The 21227-nt window shown below is 47.5% G+C and overlaps 2 protein-coding genes across 3 annotated transcripts; one reads left to right on the top strand and one right to left on the bottom strand.

Annotated features, from left to right (window-relative positions):
* Positions 1 to 117: 117 nt before the first annotated feature.
* On the top strand, positions 118 to 3093 carry LOC105476391 (ribosomal protein S25). The gene is made up of 5 exons (XM_011732282.2): positions 118 to 441; positions 669 to 764; positions 1180 to 1363; positions 2865 to 2963; positions 3047 to 3093. Exons 1-4 carry the CDS (start codon positions 439 to 441, stop codon positions 2957 to 2959), a joined length of 378 nt encoding a protein of 125 aa, XP_011730584.1. The 5' UTR covers positions 118 to 438; the 3' UTR covers positions 2960 to 2963; positions 3047 to 3093.
* Positions 3094 to 3123: 30 nt separating this feature from the next.
* Positions 3124 to 20018, bottom strand: CENATAC (centrosomal AT-AC splicing factor). 2 transcript variants are annotated; one of them, XM_011732281.3, is made up of 11 exons: positions 19835 to 20018; positions 19560 to 19723; positions 19044 to 19142; positions 8771 to 8837; positions 8324 to 8386; positions 7609 to 7673; positions 7034 to 7139; positions 5999 to 6029; positions 4028 to 4114; positions 3354 to 3486; positions 3124 to 3260 (listed from the first exon to the last, which is right to left on the bottom strand). In XM_011732281.3, exons 1-11 carry the CDS (start codon positions 19952 to 19954, stop codon positions 3200 to 3202), a joined length of 996 nt encoding a protein of 331 aa, XP_011730583.2. In that variant the 5' UTR covers positions 19955 to 20018; the 3' UTR covers positions 3124 to 3199. The 2 variants fall into 2 exon arrangements, with proteins under 2 accessions (XP_011730583.2, XP_011730582.2); XM_011732280.3 differs by having other exon boundaries at positions 3196 to 3486.
* Positions 20019 to 21227: the final 1209 nt, after the last annotated feature.

Genomic DNA, 21227 nt, shown 5'->3' with positions numbered 1-21227 from the left:
GCCGCCTCCTCCTCCTCCTCCTCCTCCCAGGCCCTGCATGCAGCCACCTGCGGCACCTGCGGCGCCTGCGCATTGGGAGCGACACGCTCGGGCATAAGTAGTGCCGGAAAGTTAGTTGCCGAGACCTGGTGGATTGTTTTCCGTTTATCAGTGCCGGAAAACAGTACTACAGTACTGCGTCACAACTAGCCCGGACTCCGACAACCTGGCGCGGTATTTAGGCGGTGCGGCTTGGGAACCAGAATTCACTTCCTGTCTTCCTCTTGAGGCTAGAGGGCGAGCGCTTCGCCGTGGGACTTCCTCCGCCTGGCTCCGCCTCTTGCCCCGGAAGTACTTACGGCGGACGGAGGTTTCTGGGCCCGTTTCTGAGCAGCGCTTCCTTTTTGTCCGACATCTTAGCAAGCCTGCGGTGTCTGCTGCTGCTCCCCGAGCTTCGCAATGGTAAGCTACAGGGGTATGAACTCGCCGGGGTTCTTGGGTTTGAGGACTCAGTGGGGAGAGCCTTCGGCTGGAGCTCTCCTTGGCCTGCCGGCCTTGGTTGCAGGGCGGGCGCGGTTATTGCTTCGCCCATGTGCTCGGTGGTGGAGTTTGCGGGGGCTGAGGGCGCAGTATTAGGGGAGTTTGGGGCTACTTGAGGACCTGGTTGCATTCCCGCTGCCCTCCTACAGCCGCCCAAGGACGACAAGAAGAAGAAGGACGCCGGAAAGTCGGCCAAGAAAGACAAAGACCCAGTGAACAAATCTGGGGGCAAGGCCAAAAAGAAGGTAGGAATAAGATCCCTCTGAGAGAGACTAGGGGTTCCCTCCCGTAGCCTTCTGGTAATAGGTAGCTTGTATAGCAATTGGTTTTTCAGGTATAGATTTCTAGAGTAAAAATGTGAGAGTTTATCCTCCCATCACCATTCATTCTTTTTTCTAGTTTCCATTAGAATCATGAAAATGAGACCAGTGTGTAAAGTGTCTGCCTCTGTGCCTGTCGTGTGATTTTTAACTGATCTAGTGGGGCTCGGCCCCTGTTCTGAAGCCCAAGCACCTGTCGGGTTTTTTTTTTTTTTTTTTAGTAATGTGTAATTTATCTTTGATGATGATGGAACAGATTTCTCTGACGCAGATTACTCGAGAGGGAAAGGGTGCTTCTGCCAGAAATACTAACTTGTTTCTGTTTTGTTTTGGTGAGCAGAAGTGGTCCAAAGGCAAAGTTCGGGACAAGCTCAATAACTTAGTCTTGTTTGACAAAGCTACCTACGACAAACTCTGTAAGGAAGTTCCCAACTATAAACTTATAACCCCAGCTGTAGTCTCTGAGAGACTGAAGATTCGAGGCTCCCTGGCCAGGGCAGCCCTTCAGGAGCTCCTTAGTAAAGGTGAGGGGTGTATCCTACATGTGTGCTTTTGTAGGGTAAATTGTCTTGACCACGTTAACCATCTTCAGTGATTTTGCTGGAAAAGCAGAATTTAAAAAAAAAAAAAAAAAAAAAAAGGCATAGCTTGACCATTGACTGTTAGTAATGTAATTCTGATGTCTTACTCCTGAGATGAATTCTTAGGGTTTGTAGCCACTTTCGTGCTGTGGACCCTGTGGCAGTTTGGTGAAGCCCAAGGATCTTTTATGTTTCAAGTAAATGGATGCATAGAATTACAGGGACAACAGGTTTTGAAATAATTAGATTAATATTTTAAAACAATTTTGAAAATGTTGAAAACCTTTATGGTAAATATTTTGATGTATTAAATTTTAAAACCAGAAATTTAGCATGGTCTACTCAGTAGTATGGTTTGATTACCATAATTCCACAATAATAAGGGTCAGCTAACTATAGTGACTGAACATCTGTAATTCTAGCACTTTGGAAGGCCGAGGCGGGTGAATCACCGGAGGTCAGGAGTTCGAGACCAGCCTGGCCAATATGGTGAAAACCTGTCTTTACTGAAAATCCAAAAATTAGCCGGACGTGATGGCGCACGCCTATAATCCCAGCTACTCAGGATGCTGAGGCATGAGGATTGCTTGAACCCAGGAGATGGAGGTGGCAGTGAGCCGAGATGGCACTACTGCACTCCAGCTTTGGTGACAGAGCAAGAGACTGTCTCAAAAAAGGGGGCGGGGAGGTGCGGTGGAAGATAATGGGCCCCTAATTTAAAGGAAAAGTAAAGATAGATGATCGTTAAAAACTGTAGGATTCTCTGTTACGAAACGTCAGATTAAGCAGGTGCAGTGATATCCTTGTATTTCTAGCTACTTGGGAGGCCAAGGCAGGAGGATCATTTGAGCCAAGGAGTTTGAGTACATTCTGGGCACCTTTGAGAGGACCCCCCCCCCCCCCGCCCGGCCTTTTTTTTTTTTCTTTTAAATAGAGATGCTGTTTTGCTCTGTTGCCCAGGCTGGTCTCCTGGGCTCAAGAGATCCACCTGTCCAAAGTGCAGGGATTATAGGCATGAGCCACTACACCTGGCCAAAACAGAAACCTTAATAGTATGTTTTTGTTTTTTTGGTTTTTTTTTTTTTTTTTTTTTTTTTTAAGACAGTCTCACTCTGTCGCCCAGGCTGGAGTGCAGAGGGGCAATCTTGGCTCACTGCAACCACCAACTCCTGGGTTCAGGCAGTCCTCACACCTCAGCCTCCCAAGTACCTGGGATTACAAACACGTGCCACCATGCCTCACTAATTTTTGTATCTTCGGTAGAGATGGGGTTTCACCATGTTGGCCAGGCTGGTGTGCAACTCCTTACCTCAAGCTGTCTGCCCGCCTTCACCTCCCAAAGTGGTGGGATTACGAGCATGAGCCACCATGCCCAACCAAAAACCTTACTAGTTTCTATTATAGCATCTATTAAGCATCTCATCCTACAATCTTATCTCCCTAGGACTTATCAAACTGGTTTCAAAGCACAGAGCTCAAGTAATTTACACCAGAAATACCAAGGGCGGAGATGCTCCAGCTGCTGGTGAAGATGCATGAATAGGTGAGTAGGAATGCGTGGGCTCATGGAGTAGGAGGTAGATACAAAGCTTTATGGTTCTGATTCTTGTAATTTTTTTTTTACAGGTCCAACCAGTTGTACATTTGGAAAAATAAAACTTTATTAAATCAAATGAATGAGTATGTCTGTTTCCTAAGAAAGACAATGATAAAGAATTCGGTGGAAAGTAGGGGTTTGTTGACTTTGCTTTTAGCCTCATGGTAGTTGGTAAAGCATGATTAGCTTTTTTCTGTATGTGACTGCTTCTTCATTGCTGCAGCTTCAGTTTTGAATTGATGTCTGAAAGGAAATAAAGGGTTAACAGGATGAAGGGTGATATCTCCAAAAAGGAGGTTGGATGGGTAGGTTGGAGACCTGGCACTGAACACATACCTGGACTGCCAGCGTCGTCCATTATTCCAGACTCGGCCAAAAGAGGGCAGCCAGCCTGCACTGGTCCTGGAGCTGTGATCAAAGTTGGCCCCAACTCGGTCTGGGGGGAGTTTTTTCAACTTCTGTTTTTCCTCTGTGCAATGATAAGGAAACAGCTTTTTATTTTTCTTTATTAAAGAATATAGAGGCCGGGCGCGGTGGTTCAAGCCTGTAATCCCAGCACTTTGGGAGGCCGAGACGGGCGGATCACGAGGTCAGGAGATCGAGACCATCCTGGCGAACACGGTGAAACCCCGTCTCTACTAAAAAATACAAAAAACTAGCCGGGCGAGGCAGCGGGCGCCTGTAGTCCTAGCTACTCGGGAGGCTGAGGCAGGAGAATGGCGTAAACCCGGGGGGCGGAGCTTGCAGTGAGCTGAGATCCGGCCACTGCACTCTAGCCCGGGCGACAGAGCCAGACTCTGTCTCAAAAAAAAAAAAAAAAAAAAAAAGAATATAGAGATGGGGTTTCACTATGTTGTCCAGGCTGTTTTCAAACTTCTGGGCTCAAGTGACCCTCCCACCTCAGCCTCCCAAAGTGCTAGGATTACAGCCATGAGCCATCACACACAGGCAAGGAAACTGTTTTTGAGTGTGAAGATTTAGAAGACCCTCTCTTGAATTAGTTTACTTACTTTCTTTAAGAAATTCTTCATAGGATGGTCCTATTTCTTGGTTCCCACCGATGTATTCATCTTGGATCAACCAGGGAGGTGTGGCACCTGAAAAAGAAATAAAGGCTTCCTTTTTTTTTTTTTTTTTTTTTTTTTAAGTCTTCAGGCTATTGTGAAGCATGTCCTAGCTGTTAGCTCACTTCTCCTAATTAAGAACTAGAAATGTCTAAAAGCAAAAAGCAAAGCCCAGGAATTCTGGAGCTTAGGAAGAAGGCCCTAGGCTAATTTAAAGCAACATACCTCATATGTGATAGTCATTTTCAAATGGCTTTGAGGCATAATAGACATAACGATACACATTTAAATTTGGTGACTTTTGAGTGAAGCTATTACAATCAAGACCCCAAACATCTGCCTCTAAGTATCACTGCCCCCATTAAAATATTTTCCTGTCCAGGCAATCAGTGATCTTTCCGTTGCTTTATTGGTTTGTATTTTTTAGGATTTTCTGTGTGTGGATATTGAGTGGGGTCTGGCTTTTTTTGTTTTTTTTTTGAGAGGAGTCTTAACGCTAGCCCAGGCTGGAGTGCAGTAGCACGTTCTCAGCTCACTGCAACCTCAGCCTCCCGAGTACTGGGAATACAGGTGCACACCACGACGCCCAGCTAATTTTTGTATTTTTAGTAGAGACAGGGTTTCATCATGTTGGCCAGGCTGGTCTCAAACTCCTGACCTCGTGATCCACCTGCCTCGGCCTCCCAAAGTGCTGGGATTACAGGCGTGAGCCACCGCGCCGGCCGGGTCTGGCCTTTTGAGATTAATCTGTGTTGTATGTATCAAAAATTCTGTCTTCATCCTGGAGTACTATTCCGTTGTTAATCCATTTGCCTGTTGATAGACATTTGAATTGTTTCCAATTTGGAGCTGCTACAAATAAAGCTGTTCTGAAGGTTTGTGTACAAGTCTGTGTAGACAGGCTTTCTTTTCTCTAGTTAGGAGTGGAATGGCTGGATAATATCGTAGGTGTATCCTGAACTGTTTTCCGAAGTGACTATTACCAGTTTACATTTTAAGCAGTAGTGTATGAGGGTTTGGTGGTTTTTCTTTCTTTTTTTTTTCGAGACGGAGTCTTGCTCTGTTGCCCAGCCCAGGCTAGAGTGCAGTGGCGCGATCTCGGCTCACTGCAAGCTCCGCCTCCCGGGTTCACGCCATTCTCCTGCCTCAGCCTCCCGAGTAGCTGGGACTACAGGCGCCCACAACCGCGCCCGGCTAATTTTTTGTATTTTTAGTAGAGACGGGGTTTCACCGTGGTCTCGATCTCCTGACCTTGTGATCCGCCCGCCTCGGCCTCCCAAAGTGCTGGGATTACAGGCGTGAGCCACCGCGCCCGGCCTCTTTTTTTTTTTTTTTTGAGACGGAGTCTTGCTCTGTCGCCCAGGCTGGAGTGCAGTGGCCGGATCTCAGCTCACTGCAAGCTCCGCCTCCCGGGTTTACGCCATTCTCCTGCCTCAGCCTCCCGAGTAGCTGGGACTACAGGCGCCCGCCACCTTGCCTGGCTAGTTTTTTCTTTTGTATTTTTTAGTAGAGACGGGGTTTCACCGTGTTAGCCAAGATGGTCTCGATTTCCTGACCTCGTGATCTGCCCGTCTCGGCCTCCCAAAATGCTGGGATTACAGGCTTGAGCCACCGTGCCCGTCCGAGGGTTTGGTTTTTCTACATTGCCAAACACTTGGCACAGTCAGTCTTTAATTTTTGCCATTCCAATATATACATAGTGGTATTTCACTGTGGTTTGCATTTCTCTAATGACTAATGATGAACATCTATTCATATGCTTTTATTGGGTTGTTTAATATCAAGTTGACAGTTCTTCCTATATTCTGGATACAAGGTTTTTACCAGATACATATGCTTTATCTTGGCCAACTTTATTAAAAAAGGAAACAAGAAAATTATCTCCCAGGGTTTTAAAAACTCTGCCCTGGACCTTACCTGAGTGGATGTTACCAACTCCTGGTATATCCTGTAGTTGGAAATGGGAAAAAAAAATGCTAGTTAAAGTCTAGCCATGATTAAAAAAAAAAAAACAAAACCTAGAAAAGATAGACAGAGCACACTTCAAAAGAGGTGGCTGTGACTGCTGCCACAATGCTAAATTCTGCACCCCAGCTGATGTTAAACTTTGAAAACACAGTAAGTCATTCTTAAGACAGCCCTGTCCTTAGGAAGCTCACAGTCATAACAGTGGAGATGTCCGTAAGTAGAGTGGCTATTACGTGCCAGGTGAGCAAAACCTTGCCTTCACAGCACACATATAATTGGGGAACAGCATTAAGCACAAGTTAGGTAAATTACGTTTGCAACTTTACATGGTGCTACATCCACTTGAAATAGAGATAACCTGTTCAGATAAGCCATTTATGAAAAAGTGACATTTGAGCTAACAGTTAAAGGAAGGTAAACTTTAGGTGATAAGGGAAGGAAAGCATGTTTTAGGCAATGGCAACTATAAAAGCCCGAAGCAACACAATCAATACAGCTGAAGTGTAGAGTAAGATCATAAGTGGTACGATGATTTTCTGTTGGTGAGGCAGGATTGAAGGGGGAGTAGAAGTTGTCCAAAAGCTGAATAGAGGCAGACAGATGTTTAAAACTGACTGCTTGTTGACAAGATATGGGAGACGGAAAAGGAAAGGATCTGCATCTAGTGATTGGAAATACAGGAGTGGTGGAGGTTAGTTTCAGATGCCTATGGGATATTTAAATATAATAGTCCTGTGTTGAGTTGGTACTATGAGTTCTACAGAGGGCAAGATTTAGGAGTTGGCACTCCTAAGTGGCAATACATGTGAATAGGATCCCTTTGGAGGGTGAGAAGAAGTCTGAGAACACTACTAGGGAACAGTGAAGTAAGAAGGAAAAGCCTGCAGTGGAGACAGCAGTGACTAGAATAGGTAGAAAATCAGAAGAGGGGTCCTGAGACCTGAGGGAGCATTGGCCCTCTTCTGGCTTGCTTATCCTTTGTACCTGATGGCCAATGAATGTCAGAGATGGTCCTATCTCCATCCAGTCAAGCTCTGGAGCTGGTGGCAGGTCCAAGTTTGAGGGCTGCTGTGAGCTGGAAGCTACTTGGCTGAAAAACATGAGCCAGGCTGGCAGATGAGGTCCTTGAGCCATGAGGGTGGTAAAGATTAGATCTGTTTCCATTTCCCGGCCAAAAGGTTGCAGAATGTTCTAAGATGTCAAATTCCCAACAAGAGATTCTTTTTTTTTTTTTTTTTTTTTTTTTTGAGACGGAGTCTCGCTCTGTCTCCGGGGCTGGAGCGCAGTGGCCGGATCTCAGCTCACTGCAAGCTCCGCCTCCCGGGTTTACGCCATTCTCCTGCCTCAGCCTCCTGTGTAGCTGGGACTACAGGCGCCCGCCACCTCGCCCGGCTAGTTTTTTGTATTTTTTTAGTAGAGACGGGGTTTCACCGTGTTCGCCAGGATGGTCTCGATCTCCTGACCTCGTGATCCGCCCGTCTCGGCCTCCCAAAGTGCTGGGATTACAGGCTTGAGCCACCACGCCCGGCCCCCAACAAGAGATTCTCTAACAGTCTTACCTGTTCATCCCTTTCCAGCTTCTAGGTGCTGAAGAGCCCTCTTCTGGGTCTGGCACTGCCTGAGGCTGAGTTTGATTCAGGAAAAATAAATGTGTCTGGGATGCTTAAGAGCCTGCCTAGGCCATGCCTCCACCCTCCAGACCCCAGTATCACATGAAGGAAACAAATTAGCATATGGAAGGTACTGCCCTGCCATCTTTTACAGACTCTTCCCTCCCTCCCTCCCAGCCCCGTCCACATATTCACTGACTAGGCCTGCCCCCTTGTGCACAGGCAAGGGAATTCAAGCCAAGCAAATGAGAATGCAGTCAGAGTTCTCTTAGAAGCACTTTTTCATGGCCAGGTGCAGTGGCTCACGCCTATAATCCCAGCAGGCTGAGGCAGGTGGATCACCTGAGGTCAGTTCAAGACCAGCCTGGCCAACATGATGAAACCCTATCTCTATTTAAAATACAGAAATTAGCCAGGCGTGGTGGTGACACCTATAATCCCAGCTACTCAAGAGGCTGAGGCAGGAAAATCACTTGAACCTGAACCTGGGAGGTGGAGGTTGCAGTCAGCCAAGATTGTGCCACTACACTCCAGCCTGGGTGACAGTGAGACTCTGTCTCCAAAAAAAAAAAAAAAACAGCACTGGTTCATGAAATGCTGGACTTGGGAATGCCAGGGATCAGTGGATTTGGATACTTGTCTGGATCCTCCGAGGGAAACCAACCTCTAAGACAGACCGAACCACCTCCTGCCGGCTCTGCTCCACCTCGCGGATCTGAGCTGCCATCTGTGGGAGAGAGGCTGCTTAGACAGGATCATGGGGGCCAGTTTCTTCAGAGGCCTTTCCTTTAACTCAGGGGCCCTCCACCCCCAGGTGTGGACCAGTACTAGTCTGTGGCCTGTCAGGAAGCAAGCTGCAACAGCACTGCTGCCTGAGCTCCTGTCAGATCAGCGGTGGCATTAGATTGTCATAGGAGCGCAAACACTATTGTGAACTGGGCATGCAAAGTATCTAGGTTGCGCGCTCCTTATGAGAATCTAATGCCTGATGATCTGAGGTGGAGCAGTCTCATTCTGAAACCATCCCCTGCCTGGGTCCATCTGGAAAAATCATCTTCCACGAAACCAGCCCCTGGTGCGAAAAAGGTGAGGGACTGCTACTTTAACTTACCTCCTTGATCACCTCATCCTCCTTTTCTTCGTAGGAATCCAAACCTTTCACCATGGATTTCTTGAATCTAAAAAGAAAAGGGGCAAAACCGCCCAGAACCCATTCCCCACCAGTTATGAAAAGCTCCTCAGATTTTTTTTTTTTAATTTTGAGAAATTTCAAATTCAGAAACAAAACAGTATAATAAGCACCTATGTACCTCTCACCCAGAGTCATTGTAAACATTTTGCCACGCTGGCTCCATTTCTTTTGTACAGACACATGTCCTCTTTGCCAAAACAAAAATAGGTTTAGATGTCAAACCAGATTTTCAGCACGTATCTCCCAAGAAGAGGAACATTCTATACAACCATGATACCATTACCACATCAAGAAAATTATTCTTTTTAGTGTTCAGGTATTTGGCTGGTTAGTATAGACATGGTTTATATGTCTTTACACTTGAGTGTAGGCATACAGGCCAAAGTGGAAGGATTGCTTGAGCCCAGGAGTCTGAGACCAGCTCAGGTAACATAGTGACCCTGTCTATACAAAACATACAGAAATAGCCAGGTGTGATGGTGCACGCTTCTAGCCCCACCTACTTGGGGGGGGTGGGAGCATTGCTTGAGCCTGGGAGGTTGAGGCTGCAGTGAGCTGTCATTGTGTCATGGCACTCCAGCTTGGACAACAGAGCAAGACTCCATCTCAAAAAAAAAAAAAAAAAAAAAAAAAGGCCGGGCGCGGTGGCTCACACCTGTAATCCCAGCAGTTTGGAAGGCCGAGGTGGGCAGATCACGAGGTCAGGAGTTTGAGAACAGCCTGACCAACATCCTGAAACCCATCTCTACTAAAAGTACAAAAACTAGCCGGGCGTGGTGGTGCGCACCTGTAATCCCAGCTACTCAGGAGGCTGAGACAGGAGAATCACTTGACCATGGGAGGCGGAGGTTGCAGTGTGCCAAGATCAGGTCATTGTACTCCAGCCTGAGTGACAGAGTGAGACTCCGTCTCAAAAAAAAAAAAGAAGCGAAAACTGTTCAGGCTGCGGGTATCTCCTGGCCACTGGCTGCCACTACGGTTCATTTATCTGGAACTTGGGCTCCTGAAGATGCAGCGCTGGAGCAGAGAGATGATGCTGACAGGGTGTATTGGTCTGTTTTCACACTGCTGACTGATAAAGACATATCCAAGACTGGGTAATTTACAAAGAGAAAGAGGTTTAATGGACTTAGAGTTCCATGTGGCTGGGGAGGCCTCACAATCACAGCAGAAGGTGAAAGGCATGTCTTACATGGTGACAGGCAAGACAGAATGAAAAACCAAGCAAAAGGGGAAACCCCTTACAAAATGGTCAGATCATGTGACTTACTACCATGAGAACAGTATGGGGGAAAATGCCCCCATGATTCAGTTATCTCCCACTGGGTCCCTCCTACAACATGTCGGAATTACGGGAGATACAGTTCAAAAAAATTTGGGTGGGGACACAGCTAAACCTTATCACAGAGGTTGATGACTGACCCAGTCACATTAGAAATAGGTGGACTTAACCGGGCACAGTGGCTGACGCCTGTAATCCCAGCACTTTGGGTGGCTGAAGTGGGCAGATCACGAGGTCAAGAGATCGAGACCATCCTGGCCAACATGGTGAAACCCCATCTCTACTAAAAACACAAAAATTAGGCCGGGCGCGGTGGCTCAAGCCTGTAATCCCAGCACTTTGGGAGGCCGAGACGGGCGGATCACAAGGTCAGGAGATCGAGACCATCCTGGCTAACACGGTGAAACCCCGTCTCTACTAAAAATACAAAAAATTAGCCGGGCATGGTGGCAGGTGCCTGTAGTGCCAGCTACTCGGGAGGCTGAGGCAGGAGAATGGCATGAACCCGGGAGGTGGATCTTGCAGTGAGCCGAGATTGCACCACTGTACTCCAGCCTGGTGACAGAACGAGACTCTGTCTCAAAAAAAAAAAAAAAAAAAAAAAATTCCAAAACTTAGTTTGGCGTGGTGGCCTGCGCCTGTAGTCCCAGCTACTCGGGAGAATCGCTTGAACCTGGGAGGTAGAGGTTGCAGTGAGCTGAGATCATGTCACTGCATTCCAGCCTGGTGAAAGAGCGAGACTCCATCTCAAAAAAAAAAAAAAAAAAAAAATCCTGCCTACTCTGAAGGCTGAGGCAGGAGGATTGCTTGAGCCCAGACGTTTGAGGCTGCAGTGAGCCATGATTGTACCGCTGCACTCCAGCCTGGGTGACAGAGCAAGACCCCGTCTCAAAAAAAAGAAAAAAGCATCTCAAATTATTTAACCAAATGGACTAAAAGCACATAATGATAATGGATAGTATAGACTGCCAGGTTTCTTTCCTTTACTTTGTGCGATTATCACCAGGAAATTTCTCTATGGGTCTCGTAATCCACAACACCTGAGTGTATCACATGAGTGAGCAGGACAATGAAGACACAGTGGAACACAATTGGACTTTCTATAGACTAACCTGGAAGGCAGGTATCTAATTTCCAAACCAGAAGTTCCTGGAAACTGAGTTCAAGGAAATAGAAGAAACTGATTTAAAAAAAACATTACACTGTGGTTGAAGTCCAGAAATTTCTAGGTGGCTGGCTGGGCACAGTGGGTCATCTGTAGTCCCAGCACTTTGGGAGGCTGAGGTGGGAGGACTGCCTGAGACCAGGAGTTTGAGACCAGAGGAAAAGAAAATGACAATGTGGAATTGTAAAAAAAAATTTTTTTTTTGAGACAGCGTCTCACTCTGTCGCCAGGCTGGAGCGCAGTGGTGCCATCTTGGCTCACTGCAACCTCCGCCTCCTGGGTTCAAGCGTTTCTCCTGCCTCAGCCTCCTGAGTACCTGGCACTACAGGCGCCTGCTGCCACACCTGGCTAATTTTTTAGAGACAGGGTCACTGTGTTAGCCAGGATGGTCCCAATCTCCTGACCTCATGATCCTCCTGTCTTGGTCTCCCAAAGTGCTGGGATTACAAGTGTGAGCCACCGCGCCTGACCAAAAACTTTTATTTATTTGAGGACCAGAGAGAAGTTTTGTGCTTTAGCAGACTCCTCCACGTTTTCTTCTTTTCGCCCTGTTCAAACTCTCCAGGTACTGTTTTTTTTTTTTTCTCTTTTTGAGACAGGGTCTTTTGCTATGTTGCCCAAGCTAGAGTGCAGTGGCATGATCACAGCTCACTGCTGCCTCAACCTCGTGACCTTCAGCATTCCTCCTGCCTCAGCCTCCCCAGTAGCTAACACTACAGGCAAATGTCACCATGCTTGGCTAATACAATTTTTTTTTTAGAGATGGGGTTTTGCTATGTTGTCCAGGCTGGTTTTAAACTCCTGGGCTCAAATGATCCTCTGTCTCAGCCTCCAAAAGTGCTGGAATTATAGTCATGAGCTACTGCAACTGAATTGCCGTTTTTTTTTTTTTGTTTTTTTTTTTTAAGAGACATTCTTGCTGTGTTGCCCAGACTGGAGTGTAGTGGTGGGATCACAGCTGATTGCAGCTTCAACCTCCTGGGCTCAGGTGATCCTCCTGCCTTGGCCTCCAGAGTAAGTATGGACTATAGGCTAGCCTTCAAAGCAGGTAGGACTATATACCCCACTAATCCACTAATCCAGATACCCTTTTTATTAAAAATGTGAAAATCAGGCCGGGCCCAGTGGCTCATGCCTGTAATCCCAGCACTTTGGGAGGACAAGGTGGGCAGATCATGAGGTCAGGAGTTCAAGACCAGCCTGGCCAATATGGTGAAACCCTGTCTCTACTAAAAATACAAATTAGCCAGGCATGGTGGTGTGTGCCTATAGTCCCAGCTACTCGGGAGGCTAAGGCAGAAGAATTGCTTGAACCTAGGAGGCGGAGAGGCGGAGGTTGCAGTAAGCTGAGATCGCGCCACTGCACTCCAGCTTGGGCAACAGAGCGAGACTCTGTTCCAAAAAAAAAAAAAAAAAGGTCTGAAAATCATTATGGTATGTAATCTATCCTTATTATAGTGCTAAAATGATTTCTGATAAAATAGTTCCTAACTCAACTAGAACACTATGAAGAATGAAAGAATGAGCAGAGTACTCATGATGCCTTTGAGTAAAATCGAAACATACAGCGTGATCTAATTTCCAAACCAATAGGCAGTATTGTAATATTAAAGGAAAACTATTCCAATCACTTAGAAATACTTGCTAAGTACTGCTTTTTATAGTTATGACAACTGTTTTTTCTATGCATATGAATCAAGCAACCAAATATTTATAACCATGGAAATACCTGATTAGAAATATTTCTTTTTTTTTTTTTTGAGACGGAGTCTCACTCTGTCCCCCTTGCTGGAGTGCAGTGGCCGGATCTCAGCTCACTGCAAGCTCCGCCTCCCGGGTTCAGGCCATTCTCCTGCCTCAGCCTCCCGAGTAGCTGAGACTACAGGCGCCCGCCACCTCGCCCGGCTAGTTTTTTTGTATTTTTTAGTAGAGACGGGGTTTCACTGTGTTAGCCAGGATGGTCTCGATCTCCCGACCTCGTGATCCACCCGTCTCGGCCTCCCAAAGTGCTGGGATTACAGGCTTGAGCCACCGCGCCTGGCCGATTAGAAATATTTCTAACCTGGGGCAGGCTCGGTGGTTCACGCCTATAATCCCAGCACTTTGGGAGGCTGAGGCGGGCGGATCACCTGAGGTCGGGAGTTCAAGACCAGCCTGAGCAATAATATGGTAAAACCCCATCTCTACTAAAATTACAAGAATTAGCTGGGCGTGGTGGTGTGGGCCTGTAGTTCCAGCTACTCAGGAGACTGAGGCAAGAGAATCGCTTGAACTCAGGAGGTGGAGGCTGCAGTGAGCCAAGATCATGCCACTCTAGCCTGGGCAACAGAACAAGACTCTGTCTACAAAAAAAGAAAAAAGGAAATATTTCTAATTATTGGCCAGGTGCAGTGGCTCACACCTGTAATCCAGCACTTTGGGAAGCCAAGTCGGGTAGATCATTTGAGGTCAGGAATTTGAGACCAGCTTGGCCAACATGGTGAGACCCTGTCTCTACAAAAAAATACAAAAATTAGGCCGGGCGCGGTGGCTCAAGCCTGTAATCCCAGCACTTTGGGAGGCCGAGGCGGGCGGATCACGAGGTCAGGAGATCGAGACCATCCTGGCTAACACAATGAAACCCCGTCTCCACTAAAAATACAAAAAAATTAGCCGGGCGTGGTGGCGGCGCCTGTAGTCCCAGCTACTCGGGAGGCTGAGGCAGGAGAATGGCCTGAACCCGGGAGGCGGAGCTTGCAGTGAGCCGAGATCGCGCCTGGGCCACAGAGCGAGACTCCGCCTCAAAAAAAAAAAAAAAAAAAAATTAGCCCCTTTTCACAAGATGGCGCCAAAAGCTAAGAAGGAAGCTTCTGCCCCTCCTAAAGCCAAAGCGAAGGGTCTGAAGGCCAAGAAGGCAGTGTTGAAAGGTGTTTACAGCCACACAAAAAAATCTGCACATCACCAGCCTTCCAGTGGCCCAAGACACTGCGACTCTGGAGGCAGTGCAAACATCCTCAGAAGAGTACCCCCAGGAGAAACAAGCTTGACCACTATGCTATTTATCAAGTTTCCTCTAACCACTGAGTGTCCCATGAAGAAGACAGAAGACAACACACTTGTGTTCATGGTGAATGTTAAAGCCAGAAAGCACTGGAAGAAGCTCTATGACACTGATGTGGCCAAGGTCAACACCCTGATTCGGCCTCATGGAGAGAAGAAGGCCTATGTTTGACTGGCTCCTGATATACAATGCTTTGGATGTTGCCAACAAAATAGGGATCATCTCAACTGAATCCAGTTGGCTAATTCTAAATATATGTATATCTTTTCACCAGTAAAAAAAAAAATAATAATAAATTATCAAGGCCTGGTGGCTCATGCCTGTAATCCCGGCTACTCAGGAGGCTGAGTCAGGAGAATTGCTTGAACCCAGGAGGCAGAGGTTGCAGTGAGCCGAGATCACACACCTGCCCTCCAGCCTGGACAACAGAGTGAGACTCCATCTCAAAAAAAACCCGAAATATTTCTTTTGGATTCTGAATGAAAATTTTCCTATGGGAGAAATCTTACTTCTTATGCCTGTTACAGTATAATTCCCAAATGTACCATCAGAAAAAAGAAAAAAAAAACCTTATTTTTAAAAGTATACATAGAAATCTTTTTTCTAGGCTGGGTGTGGTGGCTCACGCCTGTAATCCTAGCACTTTAGGAAGCTGAGTCAGGTGGATCACTTGAGGTCAGGAGTTCAAGACCAGCCTGGCCAACATTTTGAGACCCCCCTCTCTACTAAAATACAAAAATTAGCTGGGTGTAGTGGCACGAGCCTGTAATCCCAGCTACTTGGCAAGCTGAGATGGGAGAATCGCTTGAACCTGGGAGGTGGAGGTTGCAGTGAGCTGAGATTATGCCACTGTGCTCCAGCCTGGGTGACAGAGTGAGACTCTGTCCAAAAAAGAAACATCTTTTTTCTATTCCTATCACCTCTAAACATTTTTACTGACCCACAAACTGGATCACACCAACTGGTTACACTAACTGATATGTGATCAGTTTCTTTTCCTTTTTTTTTTTTTTTTGAGGCAGTTTTTTGCTCTTGTTGCCCAGGCTGGAGTGCAATGGATGGCACGATGTCAGCTCAGTGCAATCTCTTGCCTACCGGACTCAAGCGATTCTCCTGTCTCAGCCTCCCGAGTAGCTGGGATTACAGGCATGAACCACCATGCCCAGCTATTTTTTGTATTTTTAGTAGAGTTGGGGTTTCACCATATTGACCAGGCTGGTCTCGAACTCGAACTCCTGACCTCAAGTGATCCTCCTGCCTCGGCCTCCCAAAGTGCTGGGATTACAAGTGTGAGCCACAGTGCCCGGCCATGTGATCAGTTTCATTAACTTCTCTAAAAACAAATTCATATTTATTTTTAGAGATGGGGTCTTGATACATTGCCCAGGCTGGCCTCAAATTCCTGAGCTCAAGCTATCCTCTTACCTCAGCCTCCTGAGTAGCTAGGACTACATGTGTGTACCACCACATCTGGCAGTTTCATTAGTTTCTTTTTTTTTTTGAGACGGAGTCTCGCTCTGTCGCCCAGGCTGGAGTGCAGTGGCGCGATCTCGGCTCACTGCAAGCTCCGCCTCCCGGGTTCATGGCATTCTCCTGCCTCAGCCTCCCGAGTAGCTGGGACTACAGGCGCCCACAACCGCGCCCGGCTAATTTTTTGTATTTTTAGTAGAGACGGGGTTTCACCGTGGTCTCGATCTCCTGACCTTGTGATCCGCCCGCCTCGGCCTCCCAAAGTGCTGGGATTACAGGCGTGAGCCACCGCGCCCGGCCAGTTTCATTAGTTTCTTGATTATCCTTTAGGCATTCCTTTTTGAGAAAATAAGCAGATACAGTTGACTTTTGCACAGCGCAGTTCGAACTGCACAAGTTCACTTGAAAAAGTTTTTGGAGATTTGCAATAATTTGAAAAAACTTACAGATGAACCACATAGTCTAGAAATACGAAAAAAATTAAGAAAAAGGTATGTCATGAATGCATAAAATATATGTAGATACTAGTCTTTTATTATTTATTAGCATAAAATACACAAATCCAGGCTGAAACAGGAGAATCGCTTGAACCTGGGAGGCAGAGGTTGCAGTGAGCCGAGATGGCACCACTGCACTCCACCCTGGGTGACAGAGCAAAACTCCCTCTCCAAAAAAAAAAAAAAAAAAGTTAAAATCTATCAAACTTACACACAGAAACACAGACTGTACATGGTGACATTCGCAGTCAAGAGAAATGAAAATAAATGTAAAGATGCAATATTACATAACTGCATAAAATTACACTCCAAACTGTACAACTGTCACAATTTTGTAGCCACCTATTGCAGTGAACTCAAGTGTTGTGGTATCTGCTTAAAACACAGTAATGCTGGTCATCTTGTAAGCAGTTGTCTCACCAGTAAATTGCATATTACAGTGAAAGTGATCACTCATGGTTCCTGCATATTTTTCAGTAATGTCATACCATTAACCTTGAATAGTAACGTGGGACCTATAGGAGGCGCCATTAGTGATGCCTGAAGCGCTCCCAAGAAGCAGAGAAAAGTCATGACATTACAAGAAAAAGCTGAATTGTTTGATAAGTACTGTAGATTAAGATCTACAGCTGCAGATGCCCAGCATTTCAAGATAAATGAATCCATACACATTGACAAAACCCATGTGGAAAAAAAAAGGGTGAGGGGTGAGAATGGTGGCTCACTTTGAAAGGCTGAGGTAGGCGGATTGCTTGAGCCCAAGAGTTCGAGACCAGCCTGGGCAACATAGCAAAACCCCGTCTCAATTTAAAAAAGAATTTTTTTTTTTTCCTTTTGAGACAGTTTCTATTTTCTGCCCAGGCTGGAGTGAAGTGGTGTGATCTTGGCTCACTGCAACCTCTGCCTCGCCAGGTTCAAGCAATTCTCCTGTCTCAGCCTCCTGAGTAGCTAGGATTATAGGCACCCACCACCACACCCAGCTAATTTTTGTATTTTTAGTAGAGATAGGGTTTTGCCATGTTGGCCAGGTTGGTCTCAAACTCCTGACTTCCCATGAGCCACCATGCCCGCCCCCAAAAAAATTTTTTTGGTCTAAAGGCAAAGAAAAAAATAACTAAATCCAGCCTAAGGAACACTGTTAAAAAAATAGGAGGGGCCGGGCGCGGTGGCTCAAGCCTGTAATCCCAGCACTTTGGGAGGCCGAGGCGGGTGGATCACGAGGTCAGGAGATCGAGACTATGCTGGCTAACATGGTGAAACCCCATCTCTACTAAAAATACAAAAAACTAGCCGGGCGTGGTGGCGGGCGCCTGTAGTCCCAGCTACTTGGGAGGCTGAGGCGGGAGAATGGCGTGAACCCGGGAGGCGGAGCTTGCAGTGAGCCGAGATCACGCCACTGCACTCCAGCCTGGGAGACACAGCGAGACTCCGTCTCAAAAAAAAAAAAAAAAAAAATAGGAGGAAATTCATGAAGCTATCACTGCACCTTGCATGCTTTGCACAATACCTTTTTGTCTTCATATTGAAAGCACAGCTTTTATGTGGGTACAGGGTTGTTAGAAAGGCCTACCTACGGCCGGGTGCGGTGGCTCACGCCTGTAATCCCAACACTTTGGGAGGCCGAGGCAGGCGGATCACAGGTCAGGAGATCGAGACCACGGTGAAACCCCGTTTCTACTAAAAATACAAAAAATTAGCCGGGCACGGTGGCGGGCGCCTGTAGTCCCAGCTACTCAGGAGGCTGAGGCAGGAGAATGGCGTGAACCCGGGAGGCGGAGCTTGCAGTGAGCCGAGATTGCGCCACTGCACTCCAGCCTGGGCAACAGAGCAAGACTCTGTCTCAAAAAAAAAAAAAAAAAAAAAAAAAAGAAAGGCCTACCTACAGCTTCTAATAGGATTCAAGAAACAGCAAAATCATTACATGACAAAGCAAAAGGAAGGTGAAGGATCTAAAGCTGGAGAATTTAATGCCAACAAAGGATGGTTTGATACTTTTAGAAAGAAGTTTGGCTTAAAATATGTCAAAACAGCAGAAGGGGCAGCTTCTGCCAACCAAGAGGCAGCAGATGAATTCCCAGATACCATTAAGAAAATCACTGAGACCAGGCATGATGGCTCACACCTATAATCCCAGCACTTTGGGAGGCCAAAGCGGGTGGATCACAAGTCAGGAGTTAGTGACCAACCTGGCCAACATGGTGAAACCCCATCTCTACTACAAATACAAAAATTAGCCAGGTGTGGTGGTGTGCGCCTGTAATCCCAGCTACTTGGGAGGCTGAGGCAGGAGAATCATTTGAACCCAGGAGGTGGAGGTTGCAGTGAGCTGAGATTGTGCCATTGCACTCCAGCCTGGGCAAAAAGAGCAAAACTGTGTCTCAAAAAAAATAAAATAGAGTTCAAAACTATTAAAAGTAGGTACTGGCTGAACAGCAGTTTCTTACAAACTATAAACAGCCTCTTCTAACGTTAGTATTCTCTGTGCCTCACATTTAAGTAGTTGACAATAGCCAACTTTTAGTATTGTTCTCTATTTGCTAAATCCCATCCCCCAACCAAACCTCAAGAACTGTCACATTTTTGTGTCCAACATAGTACCTAGAATAAGAAGTGCTATGAAGACAGTAGATACTTCAGAAGTCCCTCCAGAACTTTCCAGTTAATAGAGTAAGCTCCCATACCTGACAAAGATCCAGATAATTCACTCTGCTACTTCATGTTCAATACCAGTGACTCACCGTACATAATCCTGGGGAGTGACCAGAAACTTCTCTTTCATTTGGACCTCAGCTTTGTTCTCCCACCAGAATTTGTTGGTTGCTTTCTTGTGCTCAGGGCTGAAAATGGAGAGGATAAGTAATCTCAGCTATAGATTATAAAATATTACTCAGATATTAAGCATTAGGTTTGTAATGCAAACTGACAACTGGGTTTCTGCCCGGGGCAGGGCTGAGAGAGGAACACTGTTACCATCTCTTCAAGATCTCTTGTCTCTTCTTTCCATAAAATTGTGAGAATCTGAGGGGGGGTTAGGGGCGGTAACCAAGTTGGCTTTCGCAGCCAGACCACCAGCACCACTTGGGACCGTGGCAGCATAGGACCCCTACCCTAAAAAGGCTGGCAGCACCTGTGAAGTGACTCAATCCATCCATCTTGATCAAATCACAAAAGCGTTCTTTTTGTTACCCACTCCAAACCCTCCTCCCGTATATGTATGCGTCTGTGCTGGAGCAGGCTCCCAGTTCGGCTCTCACCTGGCCAGATGCTCCAGCAGCCCCCCGTACAGCACCGTCAGGTTTCCATGGCTCAGGTGTTCCCGCACCTCACAGCCGCAGCACAGGCACCAGCAGCATCGCTCGTGTTCCGGCACGTAGCGCTCCACCTGAGCGGCGCGGATGGCCTTGCGGGCCGCCTCCACCTGCGGGAGAGAGACGAAGTAGAACCCCAAGGGGGGCACCCAAATCAACCCGCTCTGGCCTTCACCGACCTGCCCCGCACTCCCATCCCATCTCTAGCCTTGCCGCCGCACCTGGGGCAGGAGCCTCTCCAAAGCCTCCTTCAGCTGCCGCTGGTGCTTGCGGCTGTAGACGTGCCCGCGACCACAGAAGAAGGTCTGGCGGCACAGAGGGCAGCGCTGCGCCGGCGCCATAGGCGGGGGACCCGGTATCACCACCACCAGCAGCTGATCCTACGCCATCCGGCGGCCCCTGACCCCTGACCTCTGACCCTTCGGGGCGGGGCTAACCCAGCGGCCCCCAAGCGCCCAGCAGGCGCCACTGCAAGCCCTTCTGCGGCTGCGCAGACTCCTCCCAGGCCTCTGGTCCCGCCCAGGCACCAGCATTCCAGAGTCCGGCCGGTTAAGGGGGAAGGCGGCGCCATCCTGCAGATGTGCGGGGACGTGCGCCCTCCGCAGCGTGAGGCTCACAGGCCACACACAACTCGGCATTGGCCAGGACCTGTAGTAGCCAACAGGACACTTAATAACTGATGTATAGGTGCGCACTGTGTGTACAGAGCTTTACGTTAACCACCTCACTGTGTCATCTCGCTGAGGTTGTGTGGTTTACTACTGTTAGCACATTTTTAAGCGGGAAACCTGAGGCATGAGGAGGTAAGGAGCTTTGAGGAGGGTTGCACAGGTGTTAAGTAGCACGGTCAGCACCTGAGCCCCGGCACTCATCAGTGCGGCGGATGGAGGGGAATGCCTGCTGGAGGGGACCACGAACTAAAAATCGTAGTCGCCCCCACAGGGTGTGCTCGCCGTGGCTCCTATAAAGCTGTAAGGGAAGCTACACAGTCTGCAGCGTCGTTGCTGAGGGATCGCACAGTTCTCGTAGATTTTGCTGCTAGTTCTGGTGCACTAACCTGGATGGACTACTGTCTGTAGGGCCTGCACAGGGTCAGCGCTACAGAATTCAGGCCCGGCGTAACTACTTCCCCCTTCAGATCTTCACTTCCTGTTGGAACTGCCCTCTAGACTCTAGCCTCTGCCAGAAATAATTCATTTTGAATACCCTTGTAACTCCCAATTCCTTGATCTCCCATCATTCTCCTGGCAGGGTCAGTCCTCGGCCTTGTCCCCCCAAATTGCTCCGTCTCTGAATCCAGACTCTGAAGTTCGGCTCTGCCTACCTAACCTTAAGTTATCCCATGTGGCCTTACCATCAGCCTAGTCTTTGACTGCAGGGAAACCTCTCTTCCTAAAGAAGACACCTCTTTTCATTCATTCACTCTGGAAATGATTCAATGTCTGCCTGCTGCTGATGCTTTGCTCTCCACCAGGGGTTTTCAAAGTGTGCTTCCCCGCTCCCCCCGGGCCTAGAGCATCAGCATCAGGGAATTTGTCAGTAACGCACATTCTTGGGCCCCAACCCAGAACTACTGAATCAGAAACTTGGGGTGAGGGCCGGTCACGGTGGCTT

This window comes from Macaca nemestrina, chromosome 12, assembly GCF_043159975.1.
Source record: "Macaca nemestrina isolate mMacNem1 chromosome 12, mMacNem.hap1, whole genome shotgun sequence".
In the NCBI taxonomy this organism is placed as follows: Eukaryota; Metazoa; Chordata; class Mammalia; order Primates; family Cercopithecidae; genus Macaca; species Macaca nemestrina.
Note: the sequence above shows the minus strand (reverse complement) of the source record. Positions and strands in the feature narration are given on the sequence as shown.